We start from the raw sequence: 24,676 nt of genomic DNA, 5'->3' as shown, positions 1-24,676 counted from the left end.
GTGAAATTTAACAACTAAGCATGCATTCTGTAAAATAACAACTACCAGGTATCAAATAATCTGGTTCTCATGGGTGTTTCATACATATGGTCCAGGTTAATGTCATCAGGGTCTTTTGTGATTATCAGTGTTCTAGTTTTGACTGTCCTCAGCGTGATCTAGAGGTACATGTAATTCACTATATTTTCACAGTGCTGTAGGGCAGTCAACAGTTTGTATGAGATGCTCATTATCCCAGTGGGTATTCTGCTGTAAGAAGTAAGAATTATGTCACAGTAAGGTAACACATACATATATGTATTAAATCCTGTGTGTATTTTAGCGGAGAGTCCCCAGATCAACATGAACCTGGACACCAGCATGCCTTATACATTCCGTCAGACAATGGACAGGCCATACACACAACCAGTGGCTGATTCATGGCCAGAAGGAGCGCCAAGGAGTGGCAGTTTCTTGGTACCAAAACCTCCCCCTAATCCTGCTTCTGCCCCATCCAGGTACGAAGTGGAAATCTGCATCATATAGATAACAATAAAAAGGTCTACTTTTTTATCACTTTTCATTTTAATTGCCATAATGCACAAAACACTAATTGATATTGGTGTCTGATTAGAGATTGGATTAGCATACACATTATTGTGATTTAAGCTATGATGATCTTTTTATATCACTTTAAGATTTTAGTAGTCACTATAAATAATTTAATTTTTGTAGGATCCCCGCTGGACCAGTCAACAAGTATGTCCCATCCAATGCACGACCAAACACACCAAAGGATATCTTCCTGTATCACTCCAAGAAAAACAAAAACTATGTTGGACCAGGTCAGTTAACATTATATTGTATAGAAATAAAAGAATTGGTTTCATTTTCATATTCTGTCATCAGTTTGTCTTTCCCAACTAGTTATCAGTCATAAACAGTTTTTACCTTCATGATCGGACTTGAGTTTCTCTGATTTACAAAGTATCAAAGTTTGAAATGAATCAATTGATAATATTTTGACACAAATAATATAAGGGATTTCAGAAATAGTTTCTGAATAATGGAAAATCTATCACAGTTTACATTGTATTTTATAATGGATACTCTTGCATGCGGTTATGATAGAAGGGACATAACTCTTGCTATCGCTGGCAGGTTTCTTTTTTCAGGATCTGTTCCTACATATTACAGTACAAAATGTATATAACTTCATTTAGTGATATTCAAAGGTAAATTCATGTAATTAACGTTTTACAATCATAGGAGGGAAAGTTCGAGATCATGGTGAGTGTTCTGAGCTGAATAACAGGAAAGCTGTAGTTTGTATTTGCTGCCAATAAATATATATATAGATATAATACCTAATTATTGATATCCATTAGCATGTGTGTAGATTAATGTCTAATATTTGATATTAGATACATGTATGTTATAGTAGATTGACGCCAATTTCTAATGCTTTATTTTCTGGGTTTTTTTGCCTGAATTTTAAAACTTACATAATTTTTATAGTGTAAATGTTGGTTTGTATTAGATTTGATTTTTTTTTTTAATTTCAATTATTGTATTCTGGGTGGATTAACAGCAAGCAACATCAAGATTCCCTTTCTGGTCTCTTATGTTGTATCTTACTGGATATTTCCAGAAGTAAACCCATATACCCATTTTTAGCATTGTAAGTTAATCTGTGATTTGCTGATGACTTTTCAAATGTGTCTAAAGTTCTGATATAGTATTCATGGTTAAGAGAAAAAAATTCTAGCAAGTGGTCATATTGCATGTGTTTTCTGTATAACATGTTCATAATTATACTCATGATTTTTTTTAATTATTAATAATAGTTGCCATGTAATAGGAAAGTTGATATTCATAAAAAAAATTACATGATAACTTTTAAGCCCGACATTATACATGATAACATTTAAGTCTGACATTAAAAATGATAACAAGTCTGACATTATACATGATAACATTTAAGTCTGACATTATACATTATAACATTTAAGTCTGACATTATACATGATAACATTTAAGTCTGACATTATACATGATAACATTTAAGTCTGACATTATACATAATAACATTTAAGTCTGACATTATACATAATAACATTTAAGTCTGACATTATACATTATAACATTTAAGTCTGACATTATACATAATAACATTTAAGTCTGACATTATACATTATAACATTTAAGTCTGTAATTATACATAACATTTAAGTCTGATATTACACATGATAACATTTAAGTCTGACATTATACATGATAACAATTAAGTCTGACATTACGCATGATAACATTTAAGTCTGACATTATACATGATAACATTTAAGTCTGACATTACACATGAAAACAAGTCTGACATTATACATGATAACATTTAAGTCTGACATTACGCATGATAACATTTAAGTCTGACATTATACATGATAACATTTAAGTCTGACATTATACATGATAACATTTAAGTCTGACATTACACATGAAAACAAGTCTGACATTATACATGATAACATTTAAGTCTGACATTACACATGAAAACAAGTCTGACATTATACATGATAACAATTAAGTCTGACATTACGCATGATAACATTTAAGTCTGACATTACACATGATAACATTTAAGTCTGACATTATACATGATAACATTTAAGTCTGACATTACACATGATAACATTTAAGTCTGACATTATACATGATAACATTTAAGTCTGACATTATACATAATAACATTTAAGACTGACATTATACATAATAACATTTAAGTCTGACATTATACATGAAAACAAGTCTGACATTATACATGATAATATTTAAGTCTGACATTATACATTATAACATTTAAGCCTGACATTATACATGATTTTTATGTCTGACATTATACATGATAACATTTAAGTCTGACATTATACATGATAACAAGTCTGACATTATACATGATAACATTTAAGTCTGACATTATACGTAATAACATTTAAGTCTGACATTATACATTATAACATTTAAGCCTGACATTATACATGATTTTTATGTCTGACATTATACATGATAACATTTAAGTCTGACATTATAATGATAACATTTAAGTCTGACATTATACATGATAACATTAAAGTCTGACATTATAATGATAACATTTAAGTCTGACATTATACATGATAACATTTAAGCCTGACATTATACATGATTTTATGTCTGACATTATACATGATAACATTGAAGTCTGACATTATACATAATAACATTTAAGTCTGACATTATACATGATAACATTTAAGCCTGACATTATACATGATAACATTTAAGCCTGACATTATACATGATAACATTTAAGTTTGACATTACTCAAATACCTACTAGGATAATGCTAATGATTATTTTTTTCAAATATGATAATGGCTGGCTTTTGCCGTGAACTAACCATGCACAGAGGACTGAGGTTCGCTGAACTGACATAAATCAGTGCTACACTTAAAAGTGACAGTGTTGTTCAAACTGTAATTTAAATACAATACATGTGTAATCTTGTATTAGGTGTAAATTGATCTAATCATTGCCTAATAACTGCCATCTTTACTTTGCTATGGTGTGGGTTGATGCTAGTGGTGAGAACTCATTATTTTAATATTTTTTTAAATTTTCATTTTTCATTTTGATCTATTTAATGTTATTGTTAGATCTCTTTCAAAAACAATAAACATCATAATTTATAACTTAATGATATATTTGTTTATAGTTATTTACTTTGATTGGTCAAGGTTAGATGCATGAAGTATAGGTGTATAATTGTTGTAATTTCATCCTTGTAATATGTTTCTTACTAAAGATCTTATCTTTTATTATTTTCATATTTTGACAGCATGCCTCTTACTCAACAGTGATAACATCAGTATACAGTTGTATATTTAACTGTTATATGTTTTAAGAGAGAGAGAGGAGGAAAAAAACTGAAATCCACTGAATCTCTGATCAAGGAATGTTATACGATGTATGGGAGACAACTCATATAGACACAAGAGAAAGTTATATTGATGATTGCCATTTCTACAAATAACAGTTTTAATTATTTTCAGAAAAGAATAAGAAATAAAAAAGTAAAAAAAAAAGAGCCTGCTATAGAATGTGTTTGATTGTTTGATGAGAGTCTCAGTGGTGAATGGAGTGAAGTAGTTTTAGATAGCTATAATTATAATGCATGCTGTCTCCACTTACAGGAACTAATCAGCGGTCATTCTATATCAGCCCCCTGGGCCTCAGCGGTATGGTCCATGTTTGTTTTTGTTGTCAGGGTGTTTGTTGTCTGGGTGATGGTACATAATCCTCAAATGTTAAGGTTCAAGGTTTTTAAAAAAAATGTCATAACTATTGATTTTCAGATATGATAACATTTATAATTTAAGAATAAGAAAGGATAGTTGTTATTTTTCTTCAAAATGTAAGACCTGGTATGTGAATGATTGTAATATATTTTGTTTTTCCTGGGATATTGAATTTCAGTAATACATAAATATATTTTTGATTTGAGAATGTTTCATAAAATCAAGAACATCACATAGATATAATAATGTAACTGTAAATTGAACAGCTTATAGAAAATATATTTTGCGTATATTTTTAATGCCCATTTCATCACCTAGTACATGATTGTGCCAAAATTGAAAAAATAAAAAAAATGATGGCATGAAATTTGATAGTTTCATGAATAGTATATAATATCTAATTGTTATAAGGTATATTAATTATAATGAACCTAACTCAACATGATAAAGAATATAACATGATATACAGGTTGTAATATTGTCCTGTTAATGTTTTTAAAAACCCCATCTCATGAAAAGGAATATATTCAATAATAAAGTTTTTTTTCTGATCATGTTGTATCACTCAGTTTCAATTTAAAGTTGTACAATTCTATATCTTGAGCTGAATTCTGATTTTGATTTCATTATTTAATAATGTTTGGTATAATAGTTTTTGATACATGAAAAGAGATTCCAAAAATAGAATGGTCACAGGAAATTAAAAATATTTATCATCTGATAAATATCTGTTATATATTTGTTTTTATATTAATGTTTTATTGTATACAGGGAAGGGGAAATCTGTATGTATTATTGCTACTGCTAACATATTTATCCAGCAATAAGTACATGCCTGGTAATAAGCCCACCCTCTAGCAGTTCATTAAAAATGTAATTTCATTATGTCCTGCAATAAGCTCAACTCTTGACATTGAGTCAATGGTTAGTATACCCCCTGCAGCGAAGTATGAGGGGTATACTGGAATCAGGTTGTCCGTCTGTCTGTCCGTCTGTAGACACAATGATGTACACCGGGTACTCTTCCTAAACTACTGAGGGAATTTCAACGAAACTTTATGGCAATAACCCTTATACATTGTAGATGTGTGTAATCTATATCATGTTGAAATTTTGTGGATACCATGGTAACCAGGTCACTATACTTCATTTTTTGGGTGAGTCTGTAGACACAATGATGTACAGGCTACTCTTCCTAAACTTTTGAGAGAATTTCAACGAAACTTTATGGCAATAACCCTTATACATTGTAGATGTGTGTAATCTATATCATGTTGTAATTTTGTGGTTACCATGGTTACGTGGTCATTTTACTTCATTTTTTGGGTGAGGGTAATTTTGTCCAGTCATCTCCTCATAAACCTGTGAACTACTTCAAGTCAAACTACACAGGAGTGATAGGGACCATGTGTAAATGTGCATGCATGATATTTCTCTACAGAATTTTTGGTTTCCATGGTTACCAGGTTTCAATACCCATATTCTTGTGAAAAACTTTGTCAAGACAACTCTGACAACTCCTATATAGCTATCAACTGATTTCATTTGAAATACATAGGAATGTTAGGGACTCATAATGTGTACAATATGCATGCAGGTTTTTCCCCCCACAAATTTAGGTTGCCGTGGTAATCCATTCACTAAAAAAAGGTTTTTGTTGGGAAATCTTCACCAGAGGGGCGGGGGGTATGAGTTGGCCCTCTGGATGACAGTTCTAGTTTGTAAAAGGGCTTAGCTTATTACAGAATATGTGATGTAAACTGACTCTAAAATGTACAATGTATACTGAGGATTGGCTCTAAAATGTATACGATGTATACTGAGGATTGACTCTAAAATGTATACGATGTATACTGAGGATTGACTCTAATATGTATGATGCATTAACTGAAGATTGACTCTAGAATGTATGATGTATACTGAAGATTGAGTCTAAAATGTACAATGCATACTGAAAATTGACAATAAAATGTATGATGTATACTGAAGATTGACTCTAATATGTAAAATCTGCTAGTCAATGTACTGTATCTGCTTCATTTCCAGGATTTTTGGGTCCAATGTCTAGATATGGTTGGTCTGAAATATTTAGTATATATTTTTCATTAACCTGTTTTAATCAAAATTGGATTGTTATTTGATGTGAATTTGAACATTTATATACACATTGTTATCTTGCAGTGGGTTTATAAGCTGTCAAAATTAATGCTGGATCATGATAATTTGTATTGAATTTTCATTCAATCCCTTATTCATACTTCTGTACGCATGCACACCACATGTTAGGGTCAACAATACTATTATGTGGTACCAATGTCTTATTGTCATCCTCAAAATTGTTTCTCGATTGTATACGTACCTATCAGAATATGTAGCATAACCATACAGTAGTTTCTCTGTTTGTATGTCTTTGTATGACAGAAATTTGACCCTATTCCACTAAATGACATGTTAATTGGGTATCTTACCAGATAAAAACAAATACAGTAATGAAAAAAAAACTTTTTTTTTTTTTTTTTTTTAGTTTATTTGATTTTTTAAGATCAATCAATCCTTTATAAAATTAAGAGAAGATACATGTACTTTAACTTTATTTTTTTCTCTTCTTATGGCAGTAACATTACTGTGATTACAGCATTAATTCATTGTCTAGTTATAAATATTTAATGTTTTTTTTTCACATTTCACACATATTTTGCATGAAATATTCCTATTTGGGCGGGGTGAGGCTTTAGGGGTGAGTTTGGAAACAACAGAACACAAAAGGATTGTTAATTTTAAGTCAGATTTTCCTTTTTAATCCCTATAAGTAAGCATTAGTTTGATAAACATTAAAGTTGTAGGATCATTTCCTCCTTGACTTTCATATAATTGTTCATACAGTAAGTTCCACATACATTTCTCATACTAAATAGCTTGTTCTTTCACTTGCTTTCAGCTCTCAATCATGGTAAACAAAGATTTTCAAAACATAGATTTTTTTTAAGTGTGACAACATATATACTAGTTTTTGTCCATGTGATATACACATATTTGGCTGCAGTTACCCCCCTAATGACAATATATTATGCATGTTTGCATGTGGTCAGCTGCATGTATGAATTGGAAAAGTTGTCGTGCTATCATACACTGTATTTGTCAATGTCGGGTAAAGCATGTAAACTTACAAAATCAAAGCTGTTCATACAATGCTATTGACAGTAAAGTTCACCATTTATTAACTTATTAATACTATATGAACTTGACTTAAGGTTGAATGTGTTGGAAGTCAGCTAGTGGATTGTAAAACGGGCTATCAGTTTATATATCGGCTCTCTGAAGTACATGTAGTTGGTAAATTACGGTAACAAGAACCTTTTAAGTATTGGCCACTGAACTTAAGGAACTTGATATCTGAGGCATTCCTATGTTAACACAATGACTTTGTTCATCTTTGTTTCTCTTTTTTATCACAGTAGTAGATTAGTTAAGTTTTGTATTTAAAATGTTGTACAAGTAGAAATCTCCTTTGAACTTTTTGATCACTTCTGTAGAATGGTAAATTAGTCATATAAACTTCTGCTAAAGCTATGGAAATAACAAAAACGGCTGCAGTAGAAACATTTCTGAAGTTGTATGATATCACAACATGGCTTATATTGTAAGTTTCTCCAAATGTTTTCACTTCATTATGATGGGGAGGAGGTTAACTAGTAGTGATTTTGTCTGATGTTACGACTCTAGCATTATCTCCCAGGTATGTTGACTTAACAGAACATTATAACAGCATGGATCGAGCTTTATATCAGTTTTGTTCTTCATTTCAACTTATTGTATATAATTTTATTTCCATGGATTAAACAAAAGGTAAACACTCTGGTCTCAACTTTTCTGATGTACAAATACAAGTGTTGTCAATTAAGTTGGTCTCTTTTTAATGTAAATAATTCATATGAATTTAATTTTTTGAAAAATATCTTAAAAAGCTTTTATCAAGCAGCTGTTTAATAAGTAGGAAGTTTTTGAATATGCATCTGTAATATGTTATATAGCACTTAAAGAGCTATAATACAGTGAAAACAATAGTGTAAAAAAAATGCCAATGCAAAACTATTGGTGTATATTAATTATACTTCTAGGTATTTTTCATTTACATTAGAAAATAAAATAATTAAAAATCAGAACTACTGTATAACTTTCAATGTTTTTTTTCCATTAGAGAAAAATAAAGTATCTTATTTTTGATTTTGTTGTATCATTAGATGTACTGCTGAAGTGCCTGGGTATGGATTGGGAGTTACACCGACCGTACCTACAGAAGTCAGAGGTGCTGGCCCAGCTCCTTCGAGAGGCTGATGATCCCCATATCCAGAAGTACTACCGTAGCCCAGCATCTGAAACACTTGACAACTACATAAAGAAGAGTAATTTCTATAGCAACGAGTACCGTGAGATCAGTAACAGGTATATTATACATAGAAGATCATGTCTTTGTATAGTTATATATATACCATCTCTCCTGGGGACTACAATTAGACTTTCAAACAAGATATAAGATGATTTAGTTCCATGTCAAAGTCTGATTCCATATACTGTACATGTAACATGCCATATATACTAGAGGAAGAAAGAAACACAACTTCGGTTTTTCTAATATACCTTTAGACACGTGGTCTAAATTCAATTAAATTTCACACTGAGCCACCTCCGTGCACTGTGAAAATGTTCTTCAGTTAAATGTCAGTCGACCTTGACCACGCTCGACGTTGCATGCTTTCAACAGATTTTCCAAGAAAGCATGCATAAGTGATACTCTTGAACCATATGTGCTGGCAATTAAATCACTACAAATCGAACATTGGAACAGTGCAGATCAGTTATACAACATTTCTTTTCGAAGCGATTGTACAGCGAAATGCTGAGATTGAGTGAAGTTGATAGGGGTATAAAGGGCCATTGGTCTGATAATGTAGGGGCATTCGCAGCGCGGTGTAGCCCAGCAATATGGTGTAGACATGAGACAACAATATTCCGTTTAGTTGGGCATCTCAGAATCACAAAGATTGGGTGACTGTCCCAAGAGTGGACACCCGTACTGTTGATTACGACGTGATGTCAAGATAGAGGAATATCTTATACATCTCTTGCACATCCGTAACTGATTTCAGACGGTGACATAGATGGCACGTCACATTGTCAGAACTCACAATCTAATTGAAATCTAGATGGTCATTCTCACTACGTTACATGAACATCTAACAACATCCCATAAGGGGTCACGTTCTGATGACCAATTGAGATATGTGTATTTCAATCTCTGGGCGAATTGTCAATTTGTCAATGTCATCGAAGCAAACCATTTCGTCACAGCATGCATCTGAAGCAAACAATTTCGGCACAGCATGTATATACATGTTGCTATTTTCTTTCATGGACGAATTGACTTGAAACAAATTGACAGATTATGCAAGCTGTGCACTCTAGTCATGCTAATTCAGACACATAAAATTCACTTCCAAGATTCTGGAAGTACATGTAGTTATTTGATTGGCTAATCCAAAAGGTCAACCCAACGTGACCCCTTATTGGATGTTGTTAGATGTTCATGTAACGTAGTGAGAATGACCATCTAGGTTTCAATTAGATTGCAGAACTCATAGTCGACCAGTGTGTCCAAGAACAGTTAGGAATCGGTTGCGAGAGATTCATTTAAGGACATGGCGTCCCTATGTTGATCCGCCACTTATGGCTTGTGGCTTCAACGTCAAATGCAGTGGTTGCCTTCACATGCACCTTATTGGTTTTGTTTGGTCGATTGGAGATGCATGTTGCTCACTGACGAGTCTTGATTTATGCCTTACAGGTCAGATGGACAACAACCTGTTAACAGACGTCGTATCAGAAAGCGACAGATTTGGGGGAGGGTCAAGTTATGGTACGGGCAGGGATATCTCAAGGCATGAAAATACCTTTATCCATAGAAATCTTACAGCAATAAGATATCTGAATCAGGTCTTTATATGAGACCACACATTCTTCCTCTTATCCATCAACGTAACTTTACGTTGCAGCAGGACAACACGAGGCCCCATGTTGCTAGGATTTTGCGTGACTTTCTGGCTAAAAACAATGTTCATGTTCTTGATTGGCCACCTTACAGTCTAGGTATGTCCCAAATCAAGCATTTGTGGGATGAGCTAGACAGGAGGGTTAGGACGCCCTGCAACGTCCCATATGACGTTGCTCAACTCATGCAGGCCCTTATTATACCCCTGCAATGAAGTTAGGAGTGGGGGGTGGTATATACTTGAATCGGGTTGTCTGTCCGTCTGTCCGTTAGTCTGTCATTCTGTCTGTAGAGACATCTTGTCTGGACAACTCCTCCTAAACCAGTGGACCAATTCCAATGAAACTTCACACAAATAGAGAGGACCATGTGTAGATGTGCATACAGCTGTTAAAATTCCAAAATTATGGTTGCCATGGTTACTGGTCATTATTCATAGGTTTTTCTTGTCCGACAACTCCTAAATTTGTGAACCGATTTTCACGAAACTGTACGGGAATGTTAGGGAACATGTGCAGTACGGAAATGTTAGGGAACATGTGCAGATGTGCATGCAGCTGTTTAAATTCCAGTTTTTTGTTGCCATGGTAACAGGTCACTATAAACAGAATTTTATTGTCTAGACAACTCTTCCAAAACTTGTGGACTGATTTCAACAAAACTTATCACTAAATTCTCTTTATTATGAACAACACATGCAGCCATTCTGAATTTCAGAAATAGGGGCATGCACAGGTTATCTTATATTAGTTAGCCTCTAAATAACAGTTCTAGTTATCCATTGACTCATGCTGATTGTGGGGGTATTCTAGTCAGCCATCCTGGTGACAGTTCTAGTTCAGGAGTGGAATAATATTCCTCAAAGGGCTATACACCTTCATGGGGTCAATGTTAAGGAGAGTAAGAGCAGCGACTCATGCCAGGGGTGGGCACACATACTACTGATTTGGATCAGGAAATGGTGTAGGGTACCCTTGTTTTAACGGTATTTACCAAACAACGTCTGTGATAGGACAGCAACAATCATCAGAATGTAATCAGTAGTGATGAAATAATCGAGAAACCCACACCATAAACACATCCTAAAATAATCATGTTAAATAATAAATATTGAAAATAAACTTTTTTCTGCTAGTATACATTTTTGATGTTTGTTATACTCATTCTGATAGGTTGAGTATAATGTTTGATACTCATTCTGATAGGTTGAGTAATGTTTGTTATATTCTTTCTGATAGGTTGAGTAATGTTTGTTATATTCTTTCTGATAGGTTGAGTAATGTTTGTTAAACTCTTTCTGATAGGTTGAGTAATGTTTGTTATATTCTTTCTGATAGGTTGAGTATGTTTGTTAAACTCATTCTGATAGGTTGAGTAATGTTTGTTAAACTCATTCTGATAGGTTGAGTATGTTTGTTAAACTCATTCTGATAGGTTGAGTATGTTTGTTAAACTCATTCTGATAGGTTGAGTATGTTTGTTAAACTCATTCTGATAGGTTGAGTATGGTTGATGGAGAAGAAATCCAGGAGGAAGAAGAAGCCAAAGGAGTAGACCATCCTGCCCACATCTCTCAGAAAAGATTTAACAATGTCACTGTTATCAAACTGGATATTAGAGACCCTCATGTTTCCAAACGAGGTAGCTATAATTAATTAGTGTAAAAAATCTGATGTACTTTTAAGAAGTAAGGAACAGGTTTCTAAAGGTACCATTTTGATAGGGTGAAATTTTAGGGAATGTATAACAGAGAAACCAAGCGATGAAGTATATTGATTAACAATTAGGCACACTATGTATGTCAGCATAAAAAATAAAAATGTTTTAATGGAACATATAAGCCCTACAGCCCCTGCTTTGATCGAAATGGAGCTATAAAGTCCAAAACATGTCAAAATTGGAAAAATAAAATTGAAAATGATAATAGGTTTTTACTGCAATGCATTGATGAAGAACAGAATTTTCATGTTAAATGTTTGCACCCTAAAGCTATAAATGAGTAGATGAAAAACTCTGCCAAACATCATTCTTTTGTGACAAATTGACAGATGGAGGGGTCACAGATTAGATACCTCCAACCACCTAATGATGGGCACAAAAACACAAATTAAAAATATCTGTAAGGTACGTAACATACACATGTTAAATGTATTGGCTATTTTGATGTTGTTTTTAATTCTACAGCGCTAGCAGTCACCCTAGGAAACCTTTACCATGACGAGCAAGAAGTGAATAGAGAGGATGTTGTAGGGGTGTTAGCTGCTGCGTCCTACCTCGGATGTAAATCTCTCATGGATGGGTAAGTTTACGACAGTGGAGATGTAGTCAGGGTGTTAGCTGCTGCGTCCTACCTCGGATGTAAATCTCTCATGGATGGGTAAGTTTACGACAGTGGAGATGTAGTCAGGGTGTTAGCTGCTGTGTACTATCTCGGATGTAAATCTCTCATGGATGGGTAAGTTTACGACAGTGGAGATGTAGTCAGGGTGTTAGCTGCTGCGTCCTACCTAGGATGTAAATCTCTCATGGATGGGTAAGTATATGACAGTGAAGATGTAGTCAGGGTGTTAGCTGTTGCGTCCTACCTCGGATGTAAATCTCTCATGGATGGGTAAGTTTACAACAGTGGACATGTAGTCAGGGTGTTAGCTGCTGCGTCCTACCTCGGATGTAAATCTCTTATGGATGGGTAAGTTTACGACAGCGGACATGTAGTCAGGGTGTTAGCTGCTGCGTCCTACCTCGGATGTAAATCTCTCATGGATGGGTAAGTTTACGACAGTGGAGATGTAGTCAGGGTGTTAGCTGCTGCGTCCTACCTCGGATGTAAATCTCTCATGGATGGGTAAGTTTATGACAGCGGACATGTAGTCAGGGTGTTAGCTGCTGCGTCCTACCTCGGATGTAAATCTCTCATGGATGGGTAAGTTTACGACAGTGGAGATGTAGTCAGGGTGTTACATGTACCTCTCGGATGGATGAGTAAGTTTACCACTGGGAGGATTTAGTCAGGGTGTTTGCTGCTCCTTTCTCAGGTAAAAATCTCTCATGGATGGGTAAGTATATGACAGTGGAGATGTAGTCAGGGTGTTTGCTGCTCCTATCTCAGGTAAAAATCTCTCATGGATGGGTAAGTATATGACAGTGAAGATGTAGTCAGGGTGTTAGCTGCTGCATCCTACCTCGGATGTAAATCTCTCATGGATGGGTAAGTTTACGACAGCGGACATGTAGTCAGGGTGTTAGCTGCTGCGTCCTACCTCGGATGTAAATCTCTCATGGATGGGTAAGTTTACGACAGTGGAGATGTAGTCAGGGTGTTAGCTGCTGCGTCCTACCTCGGATGTAAATCTCTCATGGATGAGTAAGTTTACGACAGTGGACATGTAGTCAGGGTGTTACATGTACCTCTCGGATGGATGAGTAAGTTTACCACTGGGAGGATTTAGTCAGGATGTTAGCTGCTCCTATCTCAGGTAAAAATCTCCCATGGATGGGTAAGTATATGACAGTGGAGATGTAGTTAGGGTGTTAGCTGCTGCGTCCTACCTAGGATGTAAATCTCTCATGGATGGGTAAGTATATGACAGTGAAGATGTAGTCAGGGTGTTAGCTGCTGCGTCCTACCTCGGATGTAAATCTCTCATGGATGTGTAAGTTTACAACAGTGGACATGTAGTCAGGGTGTTAGCTGCTGCGTCCTACCTCGGATATAAATCTCTCATGGATGGGTAAGTTTACGACAGTGGACTTGTAGTCAGGGTGTTAGCTGCTGCGTCCTACCTCGGGTATAAATCTCCAATGGATGGGTAAGTTTCTGCTGCGTCCTACCTCTGTAAATCTTTCATGGATGGAAATGTATATAACAAAATTTTCCATAAAAGAAAGCTCATTATGATATTTTGGACACCCCATGGTGCTACAGGCTTTCCTGAGGCTTATAGTTCCATTTGGTTATAATTATAAGGAAGGATTGAATATATATTCTTATCCTTTCTGAATTGATATATATCTCCTTACTGGGTGCGAAAAAAAACAAAAACTATGCAGATATTTCTCCTTGATACTGAAGTAAACTATGAAATAAGATGTATGTTTTTTTGTTGTTTTTTTGTTTTTTTTAAATATTTCCTAGCATTTTTATAATTTTAAGAGTTATCTTTCTTTGCACACTTCCAAAGGTTGTCCTGTGTTATCTGTATTGATTGGTAAAATATTTCCTCATTCTCCATCATTCCTGTTTTCTAAACAGATATATCTTGTTTCAATACAGACTTTAGATTATATGCAGACACTTGTCTGACACTTGATCTTTTGCTGTAGACACAGACTTGAAAATTGATGACATAAACATGTCATACGAGATGTTTTTATGTGATAGGTGCGCCAAACTGATGCTGAAGACAATTAGCTACAGAACTGTCTGTCAATACCACCAGGCTGCATCTAAGGTAACTATCACCTGATTTACCTGACAACATTAGCCCATCCTCTGTCTGAGGCTCTGTTATAGATGAAGCTGTTGTAACGGTATAATAATTACCAGTCTACCATTGGAGATTAGCTGAGAAGATAGTACAGCTGCCTATAGCCAGAGGGAAAAAGATACATTTGTTTATGTTTTTATCATATTTCCTCTTGGTAGATGTCATTTTTTGTGTGTTCTGAGTAGATAATATTATCACATTGCATCAAAATTACAATAGATTGAGGCAGTTTTGGTTTTTTAAGCATATTAAAGAATATTGATGTATATTAATTTGCACATTGATCACAGAATTTGTGTTAAAAAACACAAAATTGACTTTTGTATATAACAGAATTATTGACCATATTTTGTTCCTGAAAGTATAATAGTTATAATTTAAACATCAAATATACAGTAAAGTACCAATGAATCATTCTCACTCACTATAGCTATATACATATATATAGGTTCTTTCCTCCTGTATACGAGTGATTGAGAGCAGTCTGCAAAACAAAACAAAAAATCATTTGAGTATAATAAATATTGAGTTTTGTGCTGTCATTCATACCCTGATGAAAAAAGTGATCTTACTCTGTAATTTAAAAGAGCTGGAAGAAAAACAAATTATGAAATATTGAATTAAAATTCATTACTGAAATAACACTCTTTATGATGAATTTATGCATTAAAACGTTTTTCTGATGTCAGTTGCTTTTTTAGGTCCTGTGAGGGTTTTAAAATATACAGTATGTTAATTACTTTTTTGAGATTTGCATCCTATGGTCAATATTCTATAAGTGGTTATAATACGATCCATCTATATGATGTTTTCAGTACCAACAGGAACATGTTGTGTTGAGCTGTGAGAGGTGGCTGGAACTCAACCTTATAGCTCAGGTCAGTCAAACTGTGAAAATATAAGTGGTCAAGCCTGTTCAAAAGGCCACCGGTCAGCATGGAGTATTCAAAAGATAAAATTACATGCAACAATAACGTTTCCGACTATATACTGTCATGAAAGAAAATTAATATTTAAAACGCTTTTACCACAATTAGCGCTTAACGGGCAGAGAAATTGAAATTTTATAAATGCAACCCCCCCTCCCCCTAAACATGAACTAAACATGAAACAGCTTAAGAATAAGTCATAATAATATTTACTTACATTTTATAGTAAAGACTTCAGTTTGGTGATTAAAGCTGGAGTTCCAGAAAATGTTAAATATCTGGTCACAATGCATCAAACTTTATACCAACTTTTAAAAATGTTCATTTTTTTGGTCCATAGCATATAGTTACCTTGATTAGCGCTCCCTCTGTAACCATTTTAAAGCTCCCTGGGTGCTTATTGTGGTGAATATGGTATATTGTAATCATCCACTTGTATAGTACTGATTGGTATTATTTGCTGTTTACTATAGTTGTATATTGTTAAAAAAAAAAAAAAAAAATAGTTGTATATTGTTACATTCTGTACATAGAAATATACCAGATGTGATAGGTCATGAAGTGTTTAAGGTTATGATTCATTTGTGTGATATTAAAGGGACAATTTTGTCAAGTTTATTTATAGTTGTACAAGAGAGAATTCTATCTAGCTGTAACAGTGTGTTGTCATGGCAATAGACCCATATGTTGCTATTTCGGGCATATACAGCTGGTTTGATAATAAATATCACCAGTTTTACCAAGAAATAAACCATAGCAAACATTTGGAACACATTATCTTTTTATCAATTATGTAAACTTTCATAAGCAGGGGTGTATTTGTTAGTATACTAAATTTTCCCATAAAGATAATATGTACAAATGTATGAATTTAGTCGAAGTAAGACACTAATTTGTCACAGTTTTCTATTTGAGAATTTATCTCTGTACAAACTATAAGAAGCTACCATGAGATTAATTCAAACTACAATTAGACTTTTAGTTTTTGACCTAATTTAAAAATTGTATTTCAGTGCATGACTGCACAGTGTTTGTGTTATCTTTTTTTTTTACCTATTTTCATATTTGATTAATATGATCCTGATTTGTTGTGTTTTATACAGCTATCCACACAAATCCAACTTAGAGAAGTACCGATGGAGGTTCTACAGAAGATCCTCAAATCGAACAGGTAATTCTAACATTACGGAGGCACCAATGGGTCACTAGTTAAAGTACTGGCACAGGCGCTGTGTTGTACTAGTTAAAGTACTGGCACAGGCGCTGTGTTGTACTAGTTAAAGTACTGGCACAGGCGCTGTGTTGTACCAGTTAAAGTACTGGCACAGGCGCTGTGTTGTACTAGTTAAAGTACTGGCACAGGCGCTGTGTTGTACTAGTTAAAGTATTGGCACAGGCGCTGTGTTGTACTAGTTAAAGTACTGGCACAGGCGCTGTGTTGTACTAGTTAAAGTACTGGCACAGGCGCTGTGTTGTACTAGTTAAAGTATTGGCACAGGCGCTGTGTTGTACTAGTTAAGGTACTGGCACAGGCGCTGTGTTGTACTAGTTAAGGTACTGGCACAGGCGCTGTGTTGTACTAGTTAAGGTACTGGCACAGGCGCTGTGTTGTACCTTTGAACAAGATATACTTTACTCTGTTGTGTTAAGAATTTGACTCAGCTGTAAATGAGTGTGTGGTAGGATAGTACAAGAAATGTCATATGTAAACTGTTAGTATCAAAATGGCAGCTCTGGCTGTATGCTCTCTAGGGAGTTGAGAAAGACATTGGCTGGTTGTAAAAGGGCCAATAACCACATATAATAATGATTTGTGAACCCCTTTGAGATGGCTTATGTTGCTGTGATATATCATTAGTATTATAAGTTACTATGTAACGTTTGTCTGAAAAAAACGGGACAACACTGATGTGTAAATGAGAGAAATTCTAACACTGTTCAATAAAAACAGACATAATAGGAACAACCTTTAAATTCACACAGAGACTATTGAAAAAGTACCCGGATAATAAAACTAGGTGTTGAAAAAGTACCCGGATAATAAAACCAGGGATTGAAATAGTACCCGGATAATAAAACAAGGGGTTGAAATAGTACCCGGATAATAAGACCAGGTGTTGAAATAGTACCCAGATAATAAAACCAGGGGTTGAAATAGTACCCGGATAATAAAACCAGGGGTTGAAATAGTACCCGGATAATAAGACCAGGTGTTGAAATAGTACCCAGATAATAAAACCAGGGGTTGAAATAGTACCTGGATAATAAGACCAGGTGTTGAAATAGTACCCAGATAATAAAACCAGGGGTTGAAATAGTACCCGGATAATAAAACCAGGGGTTGAAATAGTATCCGGATAATAAAACCAGGTGTTGAAATAGTACCCAGATAATAAAACCAGGGGTTGAAATAGTACCTGGATAATAAGACCAGGTGTTGAAATAGTACCCAGATAATAAAACCAGGGGTTGAAATAGTACCCGGATAATAAAACCAGGGGTTGAAATAGTACCTGGATAATAAGACCAGGTGTTGAAATAGTACCCGGATAATAAAACAAGGGGTTGAAATAGTACCCGGATAATAAGACCAGGTGTTGAAATAGTACCCAGATAATAAAACCAGGGGTTGAAATAGTACCTGGATAATAAGACCAGGTGTTGAAATAGTACCCAGATAATAAAACCAGGGGTTGAAATAGTACCCGGATAATAAGACCAGGTGTTGAAATAGTACCCAGATAATAAAACCAGGGGTTGAAATAGTACCCGGATAATAAAACCAGGGGTTGAAATAGTACCCAGATAATAAGACCAGGTGTTGAAATAGTACCCAGATAATAAGACCAGGTGTTGAAATAGTACCCAGATAATAAGACCAGGTGTTGAAATAGTACCCAGATAATAAGACCAGGTGTTGAAATAGTACCCGGATAATAAAACCAGGGGTTGAAATAGTACCTGGATAATAAGACCAGGTGTTGAAATAGTACCCGGATAATAAGACCATGGTGGTGAAATAGTACCCGGATAATAAAACCAGGTGTTCCTGAAGGGTAAGAGTGATATGTTACATTCCCAAAATGAGTAGAGAAGTAAAATTGTGTGGTATTTCACAAACTAACAACAAGTGTACCTGGACATATATATATATCCAGCTATATCATTGATCTGTAGTGGTCAGCCATTCTCACCTTTTTTGTAGAACTTTGATTCTTAATACAATTTTCCTGAGACCAAACAAAGATACAAATATAAATATTTGTTGAGGGTAACCATGCCTACTCTATATCGTATTCAACCTAATCAGTTCATCCAGTGCCCCTTTAAGTTCACACCACACCTTTTTTTTAGGAAGAGGATGGGGAAATTAATTAAAACATATATGAAAATTCCCTACTTAATTCTGCCATGTTATCTCCAGTCTTTTAATCAAAGTCTCTGGATTGTTTTCACCACATGATGGTATGTAAATGAAAATGAAAATTATATTTTTCCACCCGGATTTCCCATGGAAATATTCCCCTGTGTATGGTATCATTAAACACTCCCCATGTGTAGGGGCATTGTGCTTATTAAGTTAAACATGGTACTGACAGAAGTTGTGAAGTTTTATGAGAATTATTTTACAGGTATACAGTCAGGATTTCTGCCCTTCAGATCTAGACAATAATGTAAAACCTTTTGAAAAATAAAACTAACTCATTTATATGTGTGAACTTTAAACAGACATGTGTTTTTGTTCTGGCTGGTTTTTATTTACACAATTAAAAAAAATATGTTTTTTGCCATATAAGTGGACTATGTCTTGCATGTACAAACTAATTTGTATTTGCAGATTGTTTGTATACAATGAGTATAGTGTTTACAAGACCTTGGCTTATTGGCTGTTCCTCCAGTTGAACCCACACATCCAACTGATGCCATCACACAGTACGGTTCTCACATTCTTCAATAGGTCAGTATCATATACTGTAATTTGAAAAATTGTTGCGTTACTTTAAATTTAGCAAATTTGTTGTTGTCACCATCCATAAAACTAAGAATAAGTGCAAAGACACATAAGAAATAAATGATTGAACTGATAAAATAGTTATGGGTTTTTTTCGTCTAAAATATAAACTTTCCTGATCTATACTAGTACAGACAGGGTACATTTTTAGATTGTGACCATGATATGTTTTTTGTTTCTATTGAATATCTAATATTGAAAAATGCAAAAATTCAATGGTTCATTGACAAAAGAAGATGCTACATTTTGCTTTTTCACTGTATCAGCTCTTCAGTTGCATTATAATTATACAACTGTGTCATATCATTTCACAGATCGCTATGTATTTATGACATCATAACTGTCGTGTCACATATCACTATTGATGATGTCACACATGTCATGTCACATATCACTTCCTATTATGTCATGTCACATATCACTATCTATTGATGTTGTAATAACTGTCATATTGTCACATATCACTTCCTATTAATGTCATTTCACAGATCGCTATGTATTTATGACATCATAACTGTCGTGTCACATATCACTATCTATTGATGTTGTAATAACTGTCATATTGTCACATATCACTTCCTATTATGTCATGTCACAGATCACTATGTATTGATGATGTCCAAAGTGTCATGTCACATATCACTTCCCATTATGTTATGTCACATATCACTATTGATGATGTCACACATGTCATATCACATATCACTTCCTATTATGTCATGTCACATATCACTATCTATTGATGATGTAATAACTGTCATGTCACATATCACTTCCTATTATGTCGTGTCACATATCACTATCTATTGATGTTGTAATAACTGTCATATTGTCACATATCACTTCCCATTAATGTCATTTCACAGATCGCTATGTATTGATGACATCATAACCGCTGTGTCATGTCAAAGATCACTTGCACTCGTGAAAAATATCAAAATATTGGACACACTAAATAAATTTGGTATTACTGAAGACACTGTTTAATATTCTCTGTATATTGATGACATAACAGCTGTCGTGTCACAGATCACCATGTATAGATGACATTATAAGACTTATACACAATTATATAGTGTTACTGTGATGTCATACAATTATATAGTGTTACTGTGATGTCATACAATTATATAGTGTTACTGTGATGTCATACAATTATATAGTGTTACTGTGAGGTCATACAATTATATAGTGTTACTGTGAGGTCATACAATTATATAGTGTTACTGTGAGGTCACACAATTATATAGTGTTACTGTGAGGTCACAATTATATAGTGTTACTGTGAGGTCACAATTATATATTGTTACTGTGAGGTCACACAATTATATAGTGTTACTGTGAGGTCACAATTATATAGTGTTACTGTGAGGTCACACAATTATATAGTGTTACAGTGAGGTCACACTACTGTGAGGTCACACAATTATATAGTGTTTCTGTGAAGTCACACAATTATATAGTGTTACTGTTAGGTCAAAATTATATAGTGTTACTGTGAGGTCACAATTGTATATTGTTACTGTGAGGTCACAGAAGTATTTAGTGTTACTGTAAGGTCACAATTATATATTGTTACTGTGAGGTCACAATTATATAGTGTTACAGTGAGGTCACACAATTATATAGTGTTACTGTGAGGTCACAATTATATGGTGTTACTGTGAGGTCACAATTATATAGTGTTACTGTGAGGTCAGAATTATATACTGTTAATGTGAGGTCAGAATTATATAGTGTTACTGTGAGGTCACACAATTATATGTTGTTACTGTGAGGTCACACAATTATTAGCTGACCTGCCCGAAGGGCAAGTGAGCTTATGCCGTGGCGCGGCGTCCGTCGTCCGTCGTCCGTCCGTCGTCCGTCCGGCGTCAACTTTTCCATTCATGCAACTTCTTCTCAATAACCAAAAGGCCCAGAGACCTAATATTTGGCCTGCAGCATGCTAGGGTGAAGGGCTCCCAAGTTTGTTCAAATGAATGACCTTGACCTTCATTCAAGGTCACAGGAGTCAAAAAGGCTAAAATCTTTAAACGACTTCTTCTCAATAACCAAGAGGCCCAGGGAGTTGATATTGGGTCTGTAGCATGCTGGGGTGAAGGGCTACCAAGTTTTTCAAATGAATGACCTTGACCTTCATTCAAGGTCACAGGAGTCAAAAAGGCTAAAATCTTTAAACGACTTCTTCTCAATAACCAACAGATCCAGAGACCTAATATTTGGCCTGCAGCATGCTAGGGTAAAGGGCTCCCAAGTTTGTTCAAATGAATGACCTTGACCTTCATTCAAGGTCGAAGGAGTCAAAAAGGCTAAAATCTTTAAATGACTTCTTCTCAATAACTAAGATGCCCAGGGAGTTGATATTGGGTCTGTAGCATGCTGGGGTAAAGGGCTACCAAGTTTGTTGAAATGAATGACCTTGACCTTCATTCAAGGTCACAGGAGTCAAAAAGGCTAAAATCTTTAAACAACTTCTTCTCAATAACCAACAGTCCCAGAGACCTAATATTTGGCCTGTAGCATGCTGGGGTGAAGGGCTCCCAAGTTTGTTCAAATGAATGACCTTGACCTTCATTCAAGGTCACAGGAGTCAAAAAGGCTAAAATCTTTAAACGACTTCTTCTCAATAACCAAGAGGCCCAGGGAGTTGATATTGGGTCTGTAGCATGCTGGGGTAAAGGGCTACCAAGTTTGTTCAAATGAATGACCTTGATCTTTATTCAAGGTCACAGCGGTCAAAAAGGCTAAAATCTTTAAATGACTTCTTCTCAATAACCAACAGTCCCAGGGAGTTAATATTGGGTCTGTAGCATGCTGGGGTGAAGGGCTACCTAGTTTGTTCAAATGAATGACCTTGACTTTCATTCAATGTCACAGGGACCAAACAGGCTAAAATCTTTAAACGACTTCTTCTCAATAACCAAGAGTCCCAGGGAGTTGATATTGGATTTGTAGCATGCTTGGGTAAAGGGCTACCAAATTTGTTCAAATGAATGACCTTGACCTTCATTCAAGGTCACAGGAGTCAAAAAGGCTAAAATCTTTTAACGACTTCTTCTCAATAACCAACAGTCCCAGAGACCTAATATTTGGCCTGTAGCATGCTGGGGTAAAGGGCTACCAAGTTTGTTCAAATGAATGACCTTGACCTTCATTCAAGGTCACTGGAGTCAAAAAGGCTAACATTTTAAAACGACTTCTTCTCAATAACCAAGAGTCCCAGGGAGTTGATATTGGGTCTGTAGCATGCTGCGGTAAAGGGTTTCCAAGTTTGTTCAATTGAATGACCTTGACCTTCATTCAAGGTCACAGCGGTCAAAAAGGCTAAAAATTTTAACAACTTCTTCTCAATTACCAACAGTCCCAGAGACCTAATATTTGGCCTGTAGCATGCTGGGGTGAAGGGCTCGCAAGTTTGTTCAAATGAATGACCTTGATCTTCATTCAAGGTCACAGGAGTCAAAAAGGCTAAAATCTTTAAACGACTTCTTCTCAATAACGAAGAGTCCGAGGGAGTTGATATTAGGTCTGTAGCATGCTTGGGTAAAGGGCTACCAAGTTTGTTGAAATGAATGACCTTGACCTTCATTCAAGGTCACAGGAGTCAAAAAGGCTAAAATCTTTAAACGACTTCTTCTCAATATATAACCAAGAGTCCCATGGAGTTAATATTGGGTCTGTAGCATGCTGGGGTAAAGGGCTACCAAGTTTGTTCAAATGAATGACCCTGACTCGCATTCAAGGTCACGTCGATCAAGTATGCTTAAATCTTTAAATGACTTTTAGTGAAAAGCCAAAGTGCAGAGAGACATTATTATATTAGTCCTGTAGCATGCTTTCAAATAACTGCAGGATCCATATATGAAAAGATCACTGCATTGCAGGTGAGCGATTTGGGCCCATTGGGCCCTTGCATGTTGTTACTGTGAGGTCACACAATTATATGTTGTTACTGTGAGGTCACAATTATATAGTGTTACTGTGAGGTCACAATTATATAGTGTTACTGTGAGGTCACACAATTATATAGTGTTACTGTGAGGTCAGAATTATATAGTGTTAATGTGAGGTCACAATTATATAGTGTTACTGTGAGGTCACACAATTATATGGTGTTACTGTGAGGTCACAATTATATAGTGTTACTGTGAGGTCACACAATTATATATTGTTAATGTGAGGTCAGAATTATATAGTGTTACTGTGAGGTCACAATACTGTTCCTGAGAAGTCACACAAATTGGTACTCTTTCAGTTTAAATCCTGAAGGTCAAACTCTGATATCATGTAATTTCGTTTTATTCTCAGAATAAGGTTATTTTTGTCAGACAATACAGTCATGTATGCCATATTGATTTCCAACCATCTCGGAGGTTTATTGGCAGTTTCTGAGATTGAAACAGAATTGTTGGTCCACTGGTCAACTGAATGACCTTGTCTGGTTTCCATATTGGGAGATCTTCACAGATTAAAAGTTACCAGTACTGCATGCATGGTATACATGCCTTTCTTAATCGGATTCCGGGAATGTTTCTGTTCACGTGTACTCTTTTGTCCATACAAAGTAGACGTTTGAGTTAACCTTGGCTGACTCTTCCAAATTTAATAATAAGTTCTGTCAAAACTGATTCCATGTCTTCTCTTTCTTCCTGACAGTTTACCTAAATCTGCCAGTTTCTTGGACAACGATGACGGTCAGATTTATGCTCCGTTGTTTGCTGCAGTCAGGTTACATGGAATTGTAGACAGTAAGTAAACCCGAGTCTGTACTGTATTTACTATAAAAAGTGCTCAGGTGATGTGAAAACTTGGCTGGATGGAGTATTTACTAAGACAATGCTAAGAAATGTACAGGTATTGCTGTGTGTATTAAGTAAAATAACACC

The 24,676-nt window shown here is 35.1% G+C and overlaps 1 protein-coding gene across 2 annotated transcripts in view; it reads left to right on the top strand.

The window, feature by feature from the left end:
• The window catches only part of LOC117339141 (BTB/POZ domain-containing protein 16-like), a 78,841-nt gene that overhangs the window by 24,158 nt on the left and 30,007 nt on the right, over positions 1-24,676 (top strand). The window contains exons 4-14 of one of the 2 annotated variants that reach the window (XM_033900554.1): positions 323-497; positions 715-824; positions 1,249-1,269; positions 8,555-8,756; positions 11,858-12,000; positions 12,544-12,658; positions 14,741-14,810; positions 15,662-15,724; positions 16,879-16,946; positions 19,614-19,733; positions 24,447-24,538. In XM_033900554.1, coding sequence (XP_033756445.1) covers positions 323-497; positions 715-824; positions 1,249-1,269; positions 8,555-8,756; positions 11,858-12,000; positions 12,544-12,658; positions 14,741-14,810; positions 15,662-15,724; positions 16,879-16,946; positions 19,614-19,733; positions 24,447-24,538 — 1,179 coding nt within the window. The remainder of the gene's footprint in view (positions 1-322; positions 498-714; positions 825-1,248; positions 1,270-8,554; positions 8,757-11,857; positions 12,001-12,543; positions 12,659-14,740; positions 14,811-15,661; positions 15,725-16,878; positions 16,947-19,613; positions 19,734-24,446; positions 24,539-24,676) is intronic. The other variant, XM_033900555.1, reaches the window with a different exon arrangement.

This window comes from Pecten maximus, chromosome 12 (genome assembly GCF_902652985.1).
Source record: "Pecten maximus chromosome 12, xPecMax1.1, whole genome shotgun sequence".
NCBI lineage: Eukaryota > Metazoa > Mollusca > Bivalvia > Pectinida > Pectinidae > Pecten > Pecten maximus.
This window is presented reverse-complemented; position numbering and strand designations above follow the sequence as displayed.